The 16094-nt window shown below is 48.3% G+C and overlaps 1 protein-coding gene across 1 annotated transcript in view; it reads right to left on the reverse strand.

The window, feature by feature from the left end:
• The window catches only part of LOC119386959 (uncharacterized), a 33652-nt gene extending 21140 nt beyond the window's left edge, over window positions 1-12512 (reverse strand). Inside the window, exon 1 of the mRNA XM_037654250.2 lies at window positions 12375-12512. Within this exon, the coding sequence (XP_037510178.1) occupies window positions 12375-12491 (117 nt within the window). The 5' untranslated portion in view covers window positions 12492-12512. The remainder of the gene's footprint in view (window positions 1-12374) is intronic.
• Between the last annotated feature and the right edge of the window lie 3582 nt (window positions 12513-16094).

Consider the following 16094-nt stretch of genomic DNA (forward strand, 5'->3'; position numbering starts at 1 on the left):
TAGAGAACTAGCCCTAGCACACGAATTTTAGAGACTAGTGGGATGGGATGGTCACCTAGCGTGAGAGAGATGGGGGGAATGACTGAATTACATTGCTTCGGGCGGTAGAGAAAGAGCTCTGATTTGGAAGGGGAACAGGTAAGGCCACGCTCCCGTACATATGTATCAATGGTGGTCAGTGCCAGTTGTAGGTTTTCTTCGATTTCGGCGTCACTGCCGTGGTTTGCCCAGACAGTGATATCGTCGGCGTAGAAGCTAAAATGGATGTTGGGGATCTGAGCCAGCTGTTGCGGCAGATGAAGAAGGGCAATGTTAAAAAGAAGAGGGGAAAGAACTGCTCCCTGGGGTGTACCTCGTGCGCCAAGCGTGATGCCCGGAAGGCTGTGGTCGCCAAAGGTAAGTGTGGCTGTGCGGTGGCTGAGGAAGTCTCGGACGTAGTTGTACGTCTTTGCACCGACTCCCAGAGTTACAAGGTTCTGTAGGATAGCTGAGTGTATAACGTTGTCAAATGCCTTAGTGAGGTCTACACCTAAGATAGCTCTGGTGTCACAGGTTTTAGAGTCGAGAATATGATGTTTTATTTGTAGGAAAACGTCCTGTGTGGAAAGACCCGGACGAAATCCAAACATGCAAGTGGGCATGAGATTCTTGCCTTCTAGGTACTGGCAAAGCCTGGTTTGGAGTACATGCTCCATAAGTTTGCCGACAGATGAGGTGAGGGATATGGGCCTGAGGTTAGAGGTAAGCAGAGGTTTCCCAGGTTTGGGTATAAAGATGACCTTGGCGTCTTTCCATTGAGGTGGGAGGGTGCCCTTTTGCCAGCACTCATTAAAGTAATCAGTAAGGATGGCAATGGATTGGGAATCGAGATTGCGGAGTGCTTTGTTGTGCACCCCGTCCGGACCAGGGGCTGAACAAGTGTTTAGTTTCTGTAGTTCGGCTTGAACTTCTGCTACTGTAATGGGTTCGTCGAGGAGGTCATTAGGGGGACCTGTATAGTCGGGGTGTGTTACTACAGGATATGTTGGGAAGTAATGATTTCGAAGTTCCTGGAGGAGTTCTCGTGGAGGCATATCGGAAGTATGTAGGAGTTTGGTGAGGTTGTGCCTTTGGGTAGTTTTAGTCTGCGTTGGGTCAATTAAGTGCCTAAACAAGTTCCAAGTCTGAGGCAAACTCATATTGCCATCTAATTTGTTGCAAAGTGATTCCCAGTTGTGTCGTGAAAGAGCGGCTGCGTGGGTCTCTATCTCTTTGCTGAGGCGGGCGAGTCGACGTCGAAGAGTCCGGTTCCAACGCTGCTTTTTCCAGCGTCGTTCTAAGCTTGTTTTAGCGCCCCATAAATGTAGGAGGCGGGAGTCAACTGTGTCGCTTGGGCAGTCCTCTCGTATAGGACAAGTTACGGATTGGACATCACTTCGAAGTTGTTTGGACCATTCGGTGATGTCCGTGATAGCAGCGTGGGTACGGCTTGCTCTATATGTGCGGAAAGAATCCCACTTAGTGAAAGTGGAGCCTCTGGGAGGCCTGCGGGGTAGTTGCATATTTAAGAGAATTTCGATAATGTAATGATCACTACCCAAATTCTCTTGCGTGTTGCACCATGTGGCATGAGGGAGGCGATATGCAAACGTAAGGTCTGGTGTAGTGTCTTTACAGACACTGTTTCCCGTGCGTGTCGGAAAGGTAGGATCGGTGAGTAGGGAGAGACCGTTTTGTTGCGCTGCTAACCACACCCGACGTCCTTTTGGTGTGTCGCGCGGGTAACCCCAGGCCGTATGTGGGGCGTTAAAATCTCCCACGAGGAGAGGGCACTTATTCGCTAAGCGTTTCGCAAGTGTAAAGAGGTGCTCGAAGTTGCCTTGTAGGCACTTAGGGCTGCTATATACATTCAGTATGAACAGACTGGTCGCTCTAGCATGTTGCGGCACAAGTTCAATTAAAAGGTGATCAATGTCTTGAACTGCTAAGCAATGGGAAATGGAGGTGATTGAGCGATGAATTAGAAACGCTACCCGAGAGGGTGTAGGGGATGTGGGTATAATGGAAGTATAGCCGGGTAGGGTGAGGGGGTTAGACGGCTCCTGCAAGGCAAGGACGTCGGGTCCCGCAGCGCAAGACAGAAGTTGGTGGACAACATGACGCTTCTGGCCAAAACCTCGGCAGTTCCACTGCCAGAGTGTAAGATTATGGTTTGGAGTTGCCATCATGAGAGTCGATAAGGGGCAGGGCCGCAGCGCCGGGGTGGGAGTCGTGAGCGACGGCAGGGATTGGGCCGTCTTGCCCTTCGGCTGCCTTAGGCTTTTTTGCGTTTACTAGGGGTGAGGTCTCGATTAGGAAGGCGGGTTGCGAAAGAATTGAGCTGTGACTCAAGATTGTTGTAGCGGTCATTGAATGCTTGAGTTAGGGCATCAAAACGGTGATTAAGCGCGGCATTGTCTGTTGTTACACGTACTACCGCATCTTTGAGCGTTGCACATTCCTGATTGATGCTAGTGATAGCTTCCTGCAATTTCGCCTCAAAACGAGCACTAAAAGACTCAAGCAGATTTGGTATATCGGTTAGAGAGGAGTGTGTGGAGGGATGGGGCGGTGTGCACTCAGTTGAGTGCCGAGGAAGTTCCGTGTCAACATCTAACTCTAGAGCATGAGGAGAGGAAGTAGAGTTGACGTGGTTGGCTATGATAGGGGCTGTGAGTGGATTGGGGGGAGGAGGTTGTGATGCAGTTGGAGCAGGGGTAGGTGGATTTGGATAGCTTGTGGCAAGTGTACTTATCTGGGCCTCGAGCTTCGCGATGTGTTCTCGAAGGGCTGCGGCTTCTGCTCGAGCTGCTTGAGCTTCTGCTTTGGCCGCCGCTGCCTCCTCCCGAGAGTTCGCCAGGGCGTCTTGTAGAGTGGGAGTCGCTGTCAAGAATGATGCGTGCTTGGAGGAAGAGCGGGAAGGGCCCCAATCTTTGTTCAGTGGCCCGGTCCAGGCTTGCTTGTGTTGGCTGGGCTGGGTGGGCTGAATGGGCCCTGACGACAACTGGGGAAAGTTGTCCCCGTGTACGACCGGTTCTTGTTGCTGCGTTTCTGGTTGCTTTGTCTGTTTGCGTGGTTGGTGAAGGTTTCGTCCTTTGCATGATCCAGTGCCGGTAAGGTGAGAGCCCTCGCACAGAATGCACTTGGGCGTGCAAGGAGGTTCTTGGGGCAGGTGTTGTGTGCCGCAACGTGGGCAAAGATTAGACTTGGGGTTTGGGCAGACGTCATAACGATGACCAGGCTGTCTGCAATTCTTACAGGCATCCGGACTGCCACGGTACGGAGTGCAGCGGTGAATGGCTCCCATATATTTAATGGAGTGCGGGACTTCATTTGCGTCGAAGGTGATGAGAATGGAGTGCGTCTTCCCCATCCGTCGAGCTGCGAGTATGGTGTACTCCGGATTTCGTCTGACCAGGTCTTGGTACAGCTGCGTTGGGGTCTCGTCGTCAAAGGCGTTTGAGATGACTGCTCTTGTAGCGCCCGGTGGAGCTGCCACGTACGCCACGCATGGGTAAGTATGGTCTCCAATAGTGAGTGAGGTCAGCGTCTTCAGAATCTCAGCTGTTGAGGAGTGTGTCGTAGCCGCTGCGAATGTATTATTGGTGGGGTGGATGCGCAGACAGAAGTCGTCGGGTAGAGTGATCTGGAGTTCGGCCTGCACTGCCTTCGTGAGTCGAGGGGATGGGATATCTCGAAGTCGCAGTTCACCTCGTGGGCGAACGACGACGCGAATAGCGTTCGGTGGGAGCGGTGGCAGCTGCTTGCTGCGTTTCACAGTGATTCGAGTTTCCTTGGTCGCAGGTGGTAAGCGGGCTGGCGTCGTGCCGCTGCCAGTTGCGGCTGCTGCGTCGTGCGCCGCGTTCCTGGCGTTTGGGTTAGCCGCCTCGAAGGTAGCGTTGGGGTAGGGAAGCGGTTTCGGTGAACTGGCTGGTCGGGACGCGTAGGCCTTGTAGAGAACAGGTGTCCAATGGTCTGCCTGGAACTCTTCTGCAGTGATGGTGTGGCCTTCAACCGCTACTTCCATGATAACGGCAGGCGTCGCTGGCAGTGTCGGCGGAGGTGCGGAGTCCCAGAGAGGCTTAGCTCGGAGGGTCAGCGTCTCGGTGCACTAATTGTTCGTAGCACACAGAAGGTCGGAGCTTGCCCGGAATGGGCGGTGTCTCTGTGTTCCTTAGGCACTTGTGTCGCTGTTCGAGCAGTTTAGTGGCCGTAGAAGAGATTGGGTAGGAGTAGCACGTACCGTTTGCCAGAGCCGACGTTGCAGGCATCCGCTCACGTTGGCCCCCTAGCGGCCGTCCGGAGCGACGAATAGCTCGCGCTTCTACAAGGGGTGCCGCAGCCAGGTTTGCACGTGAATTTATGGCACTCGAGTTCGCACATACTTTTGAGGCCTGTGGCCGGCTGTGGTTCGATTCTACTCTGTCTACGCTATGCTCGGTTTGGTGCAACCGGATACGTGCGAAAGGCTTGCAAATACTGCGCGACAACTTCGCCGAAGAAAGTGAACACTGTGCAATGCGGTTGTGTATGACTTAGATTGCAACGACCGAGAAAAGCCCTAGCATCAGCCAAGTTAAGCCTAACATCAGCCAAGAAAGAGACCTGGCATCAGCAAAGCAAAGACCTAGCTTCAGCCAAGCAATGACCTACCACTAGCGATGCACTGACGCAGCATCAGTCAAGGAAATACCTAGCATGAGCCAAGAAGGCCACGTTAATCACCTAAGAACAACCAGCTTCACTGTTTCTTAAGCTTTCCATGGCTAGTGTATACTGAATTTTTCTTTGCAGCTCTGGTTATGTCTTTTCTGGAGTAGTTCACTTTTTGATGAAAGGTTTAGCTTGTTAGGGAAGCGTTGGGAATTTCAAGGACATAAACAACTGGCACTGCAGTCACTCCACTTTGCCTACTGAATTTGGACTTTTCGTTTCTCTATGAAGCCAACGCTTAACCTTGGTGCGGCATTGGCTATGACATTGCTTCTTCGTTTGCAAAGCTGATATCTTGTTTCGTTTCGGGTAAGTCTTGTGCATATAGCCGAACAATAGGATTATATTGCAATGTTGATGAGAACTACCTATCAGTTCATGTAAAGCATGCATCATAACAGATGTTGGCAACGTGCAGCCGCGGACCTCTGCTGCACTTTGTTTTCGCACTGCACTAACAAAAAGCGCTAGGTCCGTGCGGAAAGCGCAGCACAGTCACAGCGAAAGCTGGAGGAGGACAGAACTTTACTGAAGCCATGAAATAGGTCAGCTGAGGGGAGGTGGGGGGTGGATATGTTCAGAAAAGAGGAAGACGATGAGCCCTCGGGCCGCTCTAGGTGGCCGGAAGTCCTTAAGCTTCTGCGACCCCCATGGCCCAGCACAAAATTCGGAGTTGGTCGTCCGGTCGTGCGCAGCGTCCCATCGCTCCTCTCTTTAATCCCCCGCAAAGGGGCAATTCGGCTTGTTCATGCAATGAAAATACACGTGATTAGTTGACTCGCGGACTCGAGCAGAGATGACAATGGGGTAAGGCATCACCCTGAAGAATATGGGAATTGATAAAGAGGGAAATGAAGGTGCCTATTTGGAGTCTGCGCCAATTGATTTGCTCAGCCTGGGACAGTGTTTTATGGTCTAGTGGATAGATCATGCGGGAATTGCGGTAATCTAAAGAAATTTCATGACAGGAGAGTAGGGGTTCCAGCACGCTGCAAAAGGAAAGCAGACCATTCACTGCCCGGTTGACGAATGCTCGGGCTTGCTCATGGACGGCTGTATTCCCGGGACCTACACAATGCGCTGGAACTCACAAAACAGTGAAGCTGGAAGAGCGGCATTTCTAGAGCACATTGTAAAACTCTTGGGGCTACTACACAAGCAAGCTCCCCACTGCACCATAGATCTGAAGTTGGGAAGCACCCGCTACATTATTCGTCAATCTGCGGAGAAGCCAAATACCAGCTACACATATGTAAGGCAGTGTGTGCACTTTGTTGATGCGATGGCTGATGACGATGATTAATAGTGGCTGAGCCCTTGTAATGGGTTGGAAGCTTTAAACGACCCACAAGTTACGTAATTCACATTGTGTGACGCCCTGTCGTTATTTCACTCTCCTGCCACGCTATATACCATAGGTTAACGTGAGAGAGAGAGAGAGATGGAAATAACTTTAGTGAGGCCCTGTGGAAATGGATGATGGGGGCCTTATGGGCTTCCACGGCAACTAATAGAAGTGCACTTGCGAGGAACCCACTGCGCTATAAATCAACACAAATTTTCTGAAGTACACTCTAAGAAAAAAAAAGAGACAAAAGAGGGTCACGGCCGCGTGACTATCTTCGGGTGTCCATTTGACCCCTTTTCGAAGGTAGATGAAAAGAAAGAGAGTTAGCATTTGGGCTGGAGTTACGGGACTCCTGCCCAAGTGATTGGATTCCGTGATGAAAGCGCCGTCGTATGCGCCACACATATCGCGCGTTTCCCGTTCGGCGCCGTTTTGGCGCGGCGGCTCGCCTCCATCGCCGACGGAGCCAGCGGGCTGGCACCGCGCCTCGGCCTCCTCTCTCATACTGCTCGGTCTTTTGCAGGAGTGAAACACAAATAATACAATCAGACAATAAATAGTAATATATTGGATATCTTGGTATAATTGAAAGAGTACATTAATAAGAAGTACACCCCTGGAAGGTAATATGAATGTTCAGTGCATATATATTTTTGTTACACAACAGAGCTGCACTGAACTAAAAGCACTTTAAATGTAAGTAAGCCACTTGAATTGCACTCAATACAAGATGTTTTCAATGTACATCACTTGCATCAGAAAAACTAGCACTTTCAATGTGTTTCGTAAATGAAGCCGTCGAGGCAGCGTTCACTGCTTCCACAGATAACGCATTCCAATGGAAAATTGCGCGAGGAAAGAGAGCGAACTTGTGGACATTAATATGGTTAGGTGGCTGCCTAAAAGTTTTATTGTGATTCGTCCTGGCTGAAAGTTTTGAAGATTGCTGAAGATAACGTTCCCGTGATAATTTGAAGTCCCCATGATAAAGCTGGTAGATGAATTTTCATTCGGATACTATCCTGCGCAGCTCAAGTTTTTTAGGCTTGCCCTGTTACGTAGATTTGTTACACTACAATGTCGGGAGTAAGCGGAATAATAAAGCTGAAAGCTAAATTTTGGACTCTCCCGATTTTTTTGCTCAAGTATTGCTGCCAAGGGCTCCAAATGATGTCGGCATACTCTAATTGTGGTTGCACTAGTGCTTTATATGCTTTCAGTTTTACCGTGTGAGGAGTATTACGCAGTTTTCTCTTCAAAAAAGGCCAATTTCTTCAGTGCACCTGTACACACATTTTCAACATGCATTTCCCAGCTGAAGTTACTGGAAAGTGTGACTCTTATACCCTTGTTACACAGACATCCTGAACCACAGTTAGTGTACCGCGGTTACGCGTAACCGCGGTTCGCTTATGTTACACGGTATGCAAAACCGCGGTTATGTCGCTAACCGCGGTTGTACCAAACCGAGCTTGTCGATCTCGGTTTGGCAGTTAACCGAGAAAATGGCGCCCTCCATGGATGACGTGTGTACGCCGCGAGCGTTCGTGAAAAACGAACGAATTGGCTACACGAACAATTTGCGTCATCTACGGAGCACCTCAAGGAATGCGAAAGTGGACGCGGCAATAACAGTCGAGTTGAACGCCGGGCTGCCGCCAGACGCAGAACCATTCACGCCAAAGCAAGGACGCTTGTATGCCGTGTAACATCGTCGAACCGTGGTTGGCGCTAATGGCTCATTCACACTGGGGAATCCGCCGGCCACAGCGACCGGAATTTGCGCGCCGCCGAAATTCCACATTGTTCACACCACTTAGCAACCGCACCGCCGAAACTAGGGCGCCTAGTTGTCATCGTCCCTTTGCGCGAAGGAACGCTGGCATCGACGCGCTCTGCGTTGTGTACGCGTTTCGTTACGGCGAACAGCATAAACAGGAGCAGGGTTGTCGAACTGCTGGGCCTGCTGGAAAGCAACTTTCTGGCGGTGTCTGACGAGGAGAAACATGCATTCGCCGAACAAGAAACGACTGCAAGCAGTTGTGGTTGGTTCGTCCTGATTTGCAAGACGCGAGAAGCTTGGTCGAGCCGAGATAATGCTACCCGTTTTGCGAGATCGCGATGACGTATTGCAAAGATGCACAACACTTGGCAGTTGTCGAGAGCTACAGGATGATTACGAAATACTTCGCTGCTGCTGCGGGCTTCGACGACTGCGATATCACAAAGGCGCCGCCATTTTTCGAATGTTCGACTCGCGTTCCCATTGGATCGCGGTCACGGTGTAAGAAAAATAATTTAGGTGTGGACACTCCGCCCGACGGCGCGTCCACATAATGTTCGCCTCTTTCCTCCTCTCGGCCCCCATGTCGCAGCGCCTCCCACGCAACCGCGGCCGGCGCATGTACTACAGAAGACGAGCTGCGTGCGTAGCGTCCGTAACGGCGTTGCGCACGTGAGAAGTCAGCGAGCAGAAAGACTGCTCACGCGCTCTAAGCAAGACGCCGCGCTTTTACGTACGCAACGCTGTTAGGGACGCTATGTGCATCGGGTGCGCCGTTTACACCGTGGCCGTATGAAAACTCGCCGTGAAAAAATGCAATGAGGTGAAAAAAAAATGAAGAAAAACGCGCGTTCGGCTCGTCGCAATAGGTTTCTTAAGCCCCCATGTCGCAGCGCCCCCCACGAAACTGCGGCCGGCGCATGTATTAAAGGCGAACATTATCTGGACGCGCTCTCCTTCGCGGCGGGCGAGAGTGTCCACACCTAAATTATTTTTCTTACACCGTGATCGCGGTGAAGGAATCCGGCGGCAGCTGGCGCAAAAATCGGTCCAGGACCGATAGGCGCGGAATGGCCTTTTCCGGCGGATCTCGCTGCCGCCGAAGCGGATTCCGCGCGCTCTGGCCGCCGAATGTCTCCGTGTGAACGCGCCTTAACCGTGGTTCAACGCGGTTAACCGTGGTTGGTCGTAACTGCGGTTAACTTGCCTGTGTAACAAGGGTATTAGACATTTAACATGATCAGCTCTCGTGATGGTAGCATTTCCTAAAGAATATGTAGAGTGAAGGGGCATCGTTTTGTTGGTAAACATAATGGATCTTGTTTTTGAAGGATTTATATTTAGCACTACCTTGCACACCATTCATCAATTGAGCGTAAGGCATCATTCAGTTTAATTTCGTCTTCTTGATTATCCATGGCTGTGTATACTACGCAGTCCGCAATTAGTTTAATTTGGATCAGTGGCTCGACGCAAATATGAATATCAATAATATAAACTAAATAAAGAAGAGGACCGAGGACTGAGCACTGCGGAACACCGGAGTACACTGTCAACTCCTTCGAGAGACAGCCATTTATGGAAACACGCTGTCTTCTGTTTCTCAAGTAGCACGTGATCCATGCCACAACCTTCCGTTCAATGCCTCTAGCTAATAATTTTGTTATTAAATTCTGATGGGCAACGACATCAAATGCCTTAGAGAAATCCAAAAAATGGCATCGGTTTGACCTTTAAAATTCAGAGTGTTAATTAATTCATCAGTTATTTCAGCCACTTGGGTAACGGTAGATAAACGAGATCTAAATCCATGCTGTTGGGCATAAAGTAGTTATTTTCTAAGGAAGTGATGATGACCTTAAATAAATGTGGTCAAATAATTTACAGCAAGCATTAGTCAAGGAAACGAGCCTGTAATTGTTAATTTCCAAAGCGGAGCCTGATTTATGTACCGGGATTATTTTTGGCGAGTGCCAATCACCAGCAATAAGTGCAGCGTCTAACGAGGCAGTGTAAATGCGATGTAAATATTTTGCCACCCAAACAGCATACCTACTCAAAAAAAGTATTTGATACTTCGTCAAGACCAGGTGATTACTTTGCATGTAGTTTGTGCAAAAGGCAAAGAACACAATCCTCAGTTATTTCTACTTCTGGCATAAGGCAATCGAAGTCGCATGACTGCAACTGAGCATGCGTGGCTGTCCATGTGAAAACGGACTGGAAAAAGACATTGAATTTGTTGGCAATGGCAGTCGCGTCAACGATACTTTCTTCTGCTATCTAATCTCTGAAATGCCTCGTTTATCTTTTGACAGATACCGCCAGAATTGTCGGGGCTCTTTCGTCATGGATGACGGTAGAGTAACTGAAAGAAAGCTTCCTTTCGCCGATCGCATTAGTTCTCGCAGCTTGGAAGTAAGGCTTGAAAAATCACTCGTGTTTTGACGCTTGCGCCGACGCCTAATTTTCCGTTTCAAATGAATGATGAATATCCGTGTGAACCACGCATATTCCCTATCAATACGTTTATTTTCACCGGCACATATTTTCGCTCGCAATTTAGAACTATTTCTGTAAAATTTGACCACATTTCATTGACATAATTAATTTCACTGAAACAATCAAAGCATGATTCTAAATGGTCTAAAACAGCATTATCATCCGCATGAGTGTAATCTCTTACAAAAGTATCCGACAGCCTAGTAAAAACACGCGTACCTGAAACAGGACATGACAGAGCAAGCAACTTGTGCTCGGATATCCCCTGTTCTACACTGACAGAACAACCTTGAAGCGAGCTGCTAACGAGTGCCAAATCAAGGAGAGAGGATGATGAACTGTCAACCCTGGTAGCCTCAGAAACTAGTTGTTGTAAGCAGAAGTTGAACGCGGTAGTAATCAGTATTTCTGAACTTCGGGATTTTTTGCCATTATAAGAAAAATCAGCCCAGTTTATACCCGGTAGATTGAAATCTCCTGTTATAATCCGGGATTGAGAATACGTAATATCTGCCAGATAGTCATGAATGGCTTCTAAGTATTCGGGCGAAGTGCTCGGGGGTCGATACACGCCCCCTAAAAGTATACTTTTACCAAGAAATTTGATCCTGCACCCCATGCTTTCATGGTTATTAATGCCATTCAAAAGAGTAAATGCGATGTTGTTTTTAATGTCGATAGCCACTGCTCCCCCTCGTGACTCCCTATCTTTACGAATAAGCTTGTAAGAAGACGGTACGACCTCCGAATCTTGCCCATCTGCATGTAGCCATGTCTGAGTGATTACTAAGACGTGTGGATGACAACAGGAGATTACGTCTTGAAGGGAACTGGCTTATTAACAACACTGAGCGCATTCAGTGAAACAACTCTGAGAATTTGCTTACAGGCTGCCACTTTTTACTGCTGGTTCTCGTGTTCACTCATGTAGTTGCGGATTGAGCATCACGTCGTGTAACTTCCAGCCGTTGGTATGAAAGCTCGTCCCAGATATAAACCTTATCGTCTACTTTCAGTTTATCAAACAACAGTGAAACCCCCGCCATGGTGGTCTAGTGGTTATGGCACTCGACTGCTGACCCGAAGGTCGCGGGATTGAATCCCGGCCGCGGCGGCTGCATTTTCAATGGAGGCGAAAATGTTTGAGGCCCGTGTACTTAGATTTAGGTGCACGTTAAAGAACCCCAGGTGGTCGAAATTTCCGGAGCCCTCCACTACGGCGTCTCTCATAATCATATGGTGGTTTTGGGACGTTAAACCCCATATATTATTATTATTATTATTATTATTAAACAACAGTGAAACCATGGCACCATCGGCCTTTTCCACTGTTGCCGAATGCCACAATCTACGGCGTAAGTCGCGAACTCTCTTCGAAAAATCTTCAGATATGGAAATCTGTGTTCCCTTTAGCTTAAAGCAAGCTGACATATTTGTAGCTTTCTCAGAAAAATTCACTTCGACGCCGAGTAAGTCCGTAAATACATGTGTTGAACGCTGCCTTGCAGAGATTTCTTATCTTCTTTTGATTGTTCACTTAAACCATAAATCAAGTTGTTCCTTCGAATTCCGTTTTCAAGATCATCAACCTTACTCGAAAGCTCATTCAATAGTTCCCTCGCCCCTTTGCACGTTCCTTCGTGCGCGACCAGCTTTTCCTTACATTTTTGTAACCGCCCAAGCTCTTTTTCAATTGACGCTATCCTTCCTTGCACACCACCTATAATTATTTCCACTTGTTTCAGGTTGGCGGAAAACATGGTTAGCGTCTTATTGGTTTTAGTTTGCTCTTTTAGGATTTTTCTGAGAAGCTGGCTGTTTAAAGTAATTAGTAGTTTACAGTAGTAAGTAGCAGTTTACAGCAGTAAGTAGCAGTTTACATCTGGCTGTTAATAGCGCAACCATGAACAAATTTTACTGCTAAAGTCGTCATCGGCCGCCACCGTGGGCTGCGACAGTCGCAAATAAAAGTAGCAGTTGCTTACCGGTAGCAGGATGCGCTGTACATACCTTGAAAGTGTCCAGAACGTCTTGGCTTAGCGGTTCTCCAACTTGAGCCCGAGCAGAACATAGCGCTAACACCAGAGAGCAAATACTCAGCCAGCCTTTCAAACAAACAGAAGGCATACTAAAGCTGTACTTGCTGGAGCTAAGATTAAACCACTTAGGCGCGTTTCGCAATGATGCTCACGTATATACAAAGAACTTAACCTTTCTTCTTGCATTGTTTCACCTGTCATAGAGGAATATTACACTTCGCTCAGGCATGAAAGTTTTTTCAAGCATTTTTAGTGCTCTGGTTTTCAGGCTTGAATTGCGATCATGGAATGCATGGTATTTTAATAGACTCCAACGCCCGCACCTGTTTTTCGTTCCAAAGGCCGCGGGTGTCATCTCTAAAAAATTATCTACACTGTTCCTGCCAGTGACTGTCAGCTCATGTAGTTGAATGCGCAAATAGAAATTTTTTTATGTTTACTTCCAGTAATGGCTGTTTCAAGTAACGTGTCAGAAACTCCTGAAAAAATGTGGAAAATGTAATATTTGCTTGCTACCCTCAGATTTCTGTTTCCTGTAGCGGTAGCCGTATTAAGATGGCTATATGCATCATTTACTACAGCAAATAAGGAACTTGAAAGCTGCTTAGCGAGCGTCGATCGTCGTTATATTACCCATCCATAGACGTGCCTTTGCATGTGTGGGGGCTGCACTAGAGATTATAGCACGAATTGCGTTCGTAGGCTAACGAATTCGAACAGCTAACACCACTGCAGTCGTTTTCGTGACCAGCGACGCAATTCTAGACGTCAGCTAGTTGCGCTCATTGGCGCTTCTGTTTTGGTTCCGCCGATGAGTTTGGTGTATTGCTCCGGCGACAGCTGCGACCGGCGAGCAACAAAGTTCAATCTAAGACCACTGCCACGAATTATTTGCTGCTCTGCAGCCAGGAATCCTAGGCAGCACACAATGTCGAGCCGATATTGGTTTTACGGTGTCTATGCGAGGCTCAGTCTCGGTCCAACGTGCCGGCACAGAGCCATCATTGGCTGAGCCGTTGAATTTGGCCGGCAATACTGGGCCGGTTTTGTCGCCCTTCATCTGATATTTGGTTTTTACAGGCAATATTCTGTCTTGTTTGCCGCAGTCCCAGCCGATATTGGGTGAGTCAATGTCTTTCACCGTCAAATAATGGGTCGGTGTTGCCGTTCTTCAGCTTATTATGTCGGCTGAGGCGTTGGCTTTCAACAGATTATATTGCGCCGTTTTTTCCATTCTTCAGACGACGTTGACTGAGCTGTTGGCTTTCAGAGCCTAATATTGCGCCCAGTTTGCCATCCTTCAAACAGTGCTATAGAGCTGAGACAGCCTTATGCTGAGAATATTCGGCCCTTTTTGCCGCCCGTCGGCGCTCGACCTGATAATTGTACCGATCGATATAAGCATTAGTGAAATTCCATTTGTTCGATGTATCAATCAGACGTCGAGCGGTCTATGTACGCGTTTCATTGCCAGAACATCGCGCGTGCGCGCTTCTGAGTAGTCTCGTTCATGTGTTTTTTTTTCTTAAACACGGGATACACTTCCAGTGCAATAGAGCATCAGGTGCTTCAATGTTTTTCGCCTAAGCTGCAGAAAGCCGCTACACAGATTGGTGTAATGGCACAAATAAGAAAGTGCATGTATCGTATCGTGCTAATGCCGCACGTACGATTCGGGGCCCGAAGTATCGCAGACTGCATAGCTTGCATTCTCTTGTTACTTTCTCCTATAATAATGACTAACAGTTATCGCGAGCACAGTCACTTTTCTACCCAAAAAGGTGGCCTTCAGAAGAATGACTGACTCACAATTGATGGCCACTTCGTTTACCACTTGTTCAATGTTCTCAAAATGTTGAAAATTTACAGCACACACCATTGCCTTCATGGGCCAAATTCAAAGTACTTCTCTTTCATGAATGCTTTGCCATTGGTCGGCCGTCTTTTCTAATCTATCCAGCCTCGGGATTTGGCCAAACATTCCCGCGCGAATGCTGTTAGCGAAAGAAGTTTTATGTGAATACCAATTTTGTGCATAAACCGAACCCGACATCATATATACCCTTTACATTTTTTCAGCTGCTCTCTGTGTGGTGCGAGTGCTCATAACCTACACGGATAGTTTCCTGTCTGTGTGTGTACACGTATTTACACACAGGCGTGTTGCGGTGAAGCGTAACAAGCGCATTTGCTTCAGTGATGTTGCATAATTTTACCTTGTGAAAGTACTTTTACCTTGTGAAGGTAGGTCTCCGCCTCTTCGAAGGCCGTTTGTAGAGCTTGGTCGATTTCCACTAGGGAACCCCTTGGGCCTCCAATCGTAATGTCATCCGCGTAAAGTGCGTGACCTATGCCCTGGAGGCCGCCCAGCCTGTCTGAAAGAACCTTCATCACTATATTGAAGAGCAACAGTGAGATAGCTGAACCTTTGGGGTACCAAGAGGCCCCATTTGTACTCGCTCGACCAAATCAGCTATACATGAATAGTTGCGGTTCTCTTCATGCGAAACGACCTGACAAAGACTTGGAATTTGACTCCTAGGCACATGCCCGCCATGGCGTGCAACATGTATCGATGGAGCACTGTGCCAAATGCCTTAGTAAGACCCAGGGTAGGTTTCGCCTCACGTCTCGAGTGCCGCTATCAAAGTTTTACATCTTCAGCATTAGCATAACCTACTGTGTCGATAGCTCGTGTAGAAAACCCGCCATATTATGTGGGAAGAGGTCTCTACGCTCTATATACCCGGAAACCCTGTCCAAGATCACGTGTTCTGCTACCTTACCTATGCACGAGGTTAGCGATATTGGTCTCATATTGTGGAAATCAAGAGGTTTTCTAGGTTTTGGGATGAGTATCACTGAGGCCGCTTTCCATTCGTCGGGCACCTCTCCTTCCTCCCATACACTGTTGGTATCCTTAGTTAATAGTTCCACTGCCTTATCGTCCAAGTTTCGTAATGGCCTGCTAGAATATTGTAAAACCTTAAACTGCACTTAGGACGAAACGCCAGATTAGAAGCAGATATGATTAATAAGCGCTTAATGAAACATTCGAGCTCATTAGGGGATGGAAGTGGGAAGCATCTGCCTGTTCATTGTAGCCTGTTCATGGGCGAAGAAGTGCAAGCCAATTTTTAGTAGCACGAAGGTGTTAGGGAGAGCGAAGGGCCAGAGGGCGCGTGAAATTCTGGAAGCCTCCTACATAATTACACATGGCCTAGATAAGTGTGTCAGCGATACATCTGCGTATCTCCCTTGGAAAGAGCTTGATTTTCTTACGGGGTCTTGCGGATAGGGGCCTTGGTGGGGGAGTGTGCTTTCGTCACGCGGTCATGACGGTTTGTGCGCACGAGCATTGCCCCGCGAGGGAAGTTTATGTGCTTTCAATAAATAAGTTGTTATTCTGAGTTCGTCCTGTCTGCTTCTACTCTGGTGTCTCGTCCTAAGCGCAGTTTAAGTTTTCATAACATGTCTTACCACCTAGCCCCTCAACACACGCTCCTCGAGCCTGTTAAAAACCTTATGCGACACCATGGAGCCGATCTGCTCTTTAAATTGTGCAGCACCACCCTGATCTCCGCTTCTGTGAAGGGCGCGTCCAACTCCTCCACCATCGCGCACTCGATCTGCGAACGATCCGCGTTCTGCGTCGGCCCTATTGGAGGTATCTATCCGCGACGGCATTCAA

This window comes from Rhipicephalus sanguineus, chromosome 3 (genome assembly GCF_013339695.2).
Source record: "Rhipicephalus sanguineus isolate Rsan-2018 chromosome 3, BIME_Rsan_1.4, whole genome shotgun sequence".
Lineage (NCBI taxonomy): Eukaryota > Metazoa > Arthropoda > Arachnida > Ixodida > Ixodidae > Rhipicephalus > Rhipicephalus sanguineus.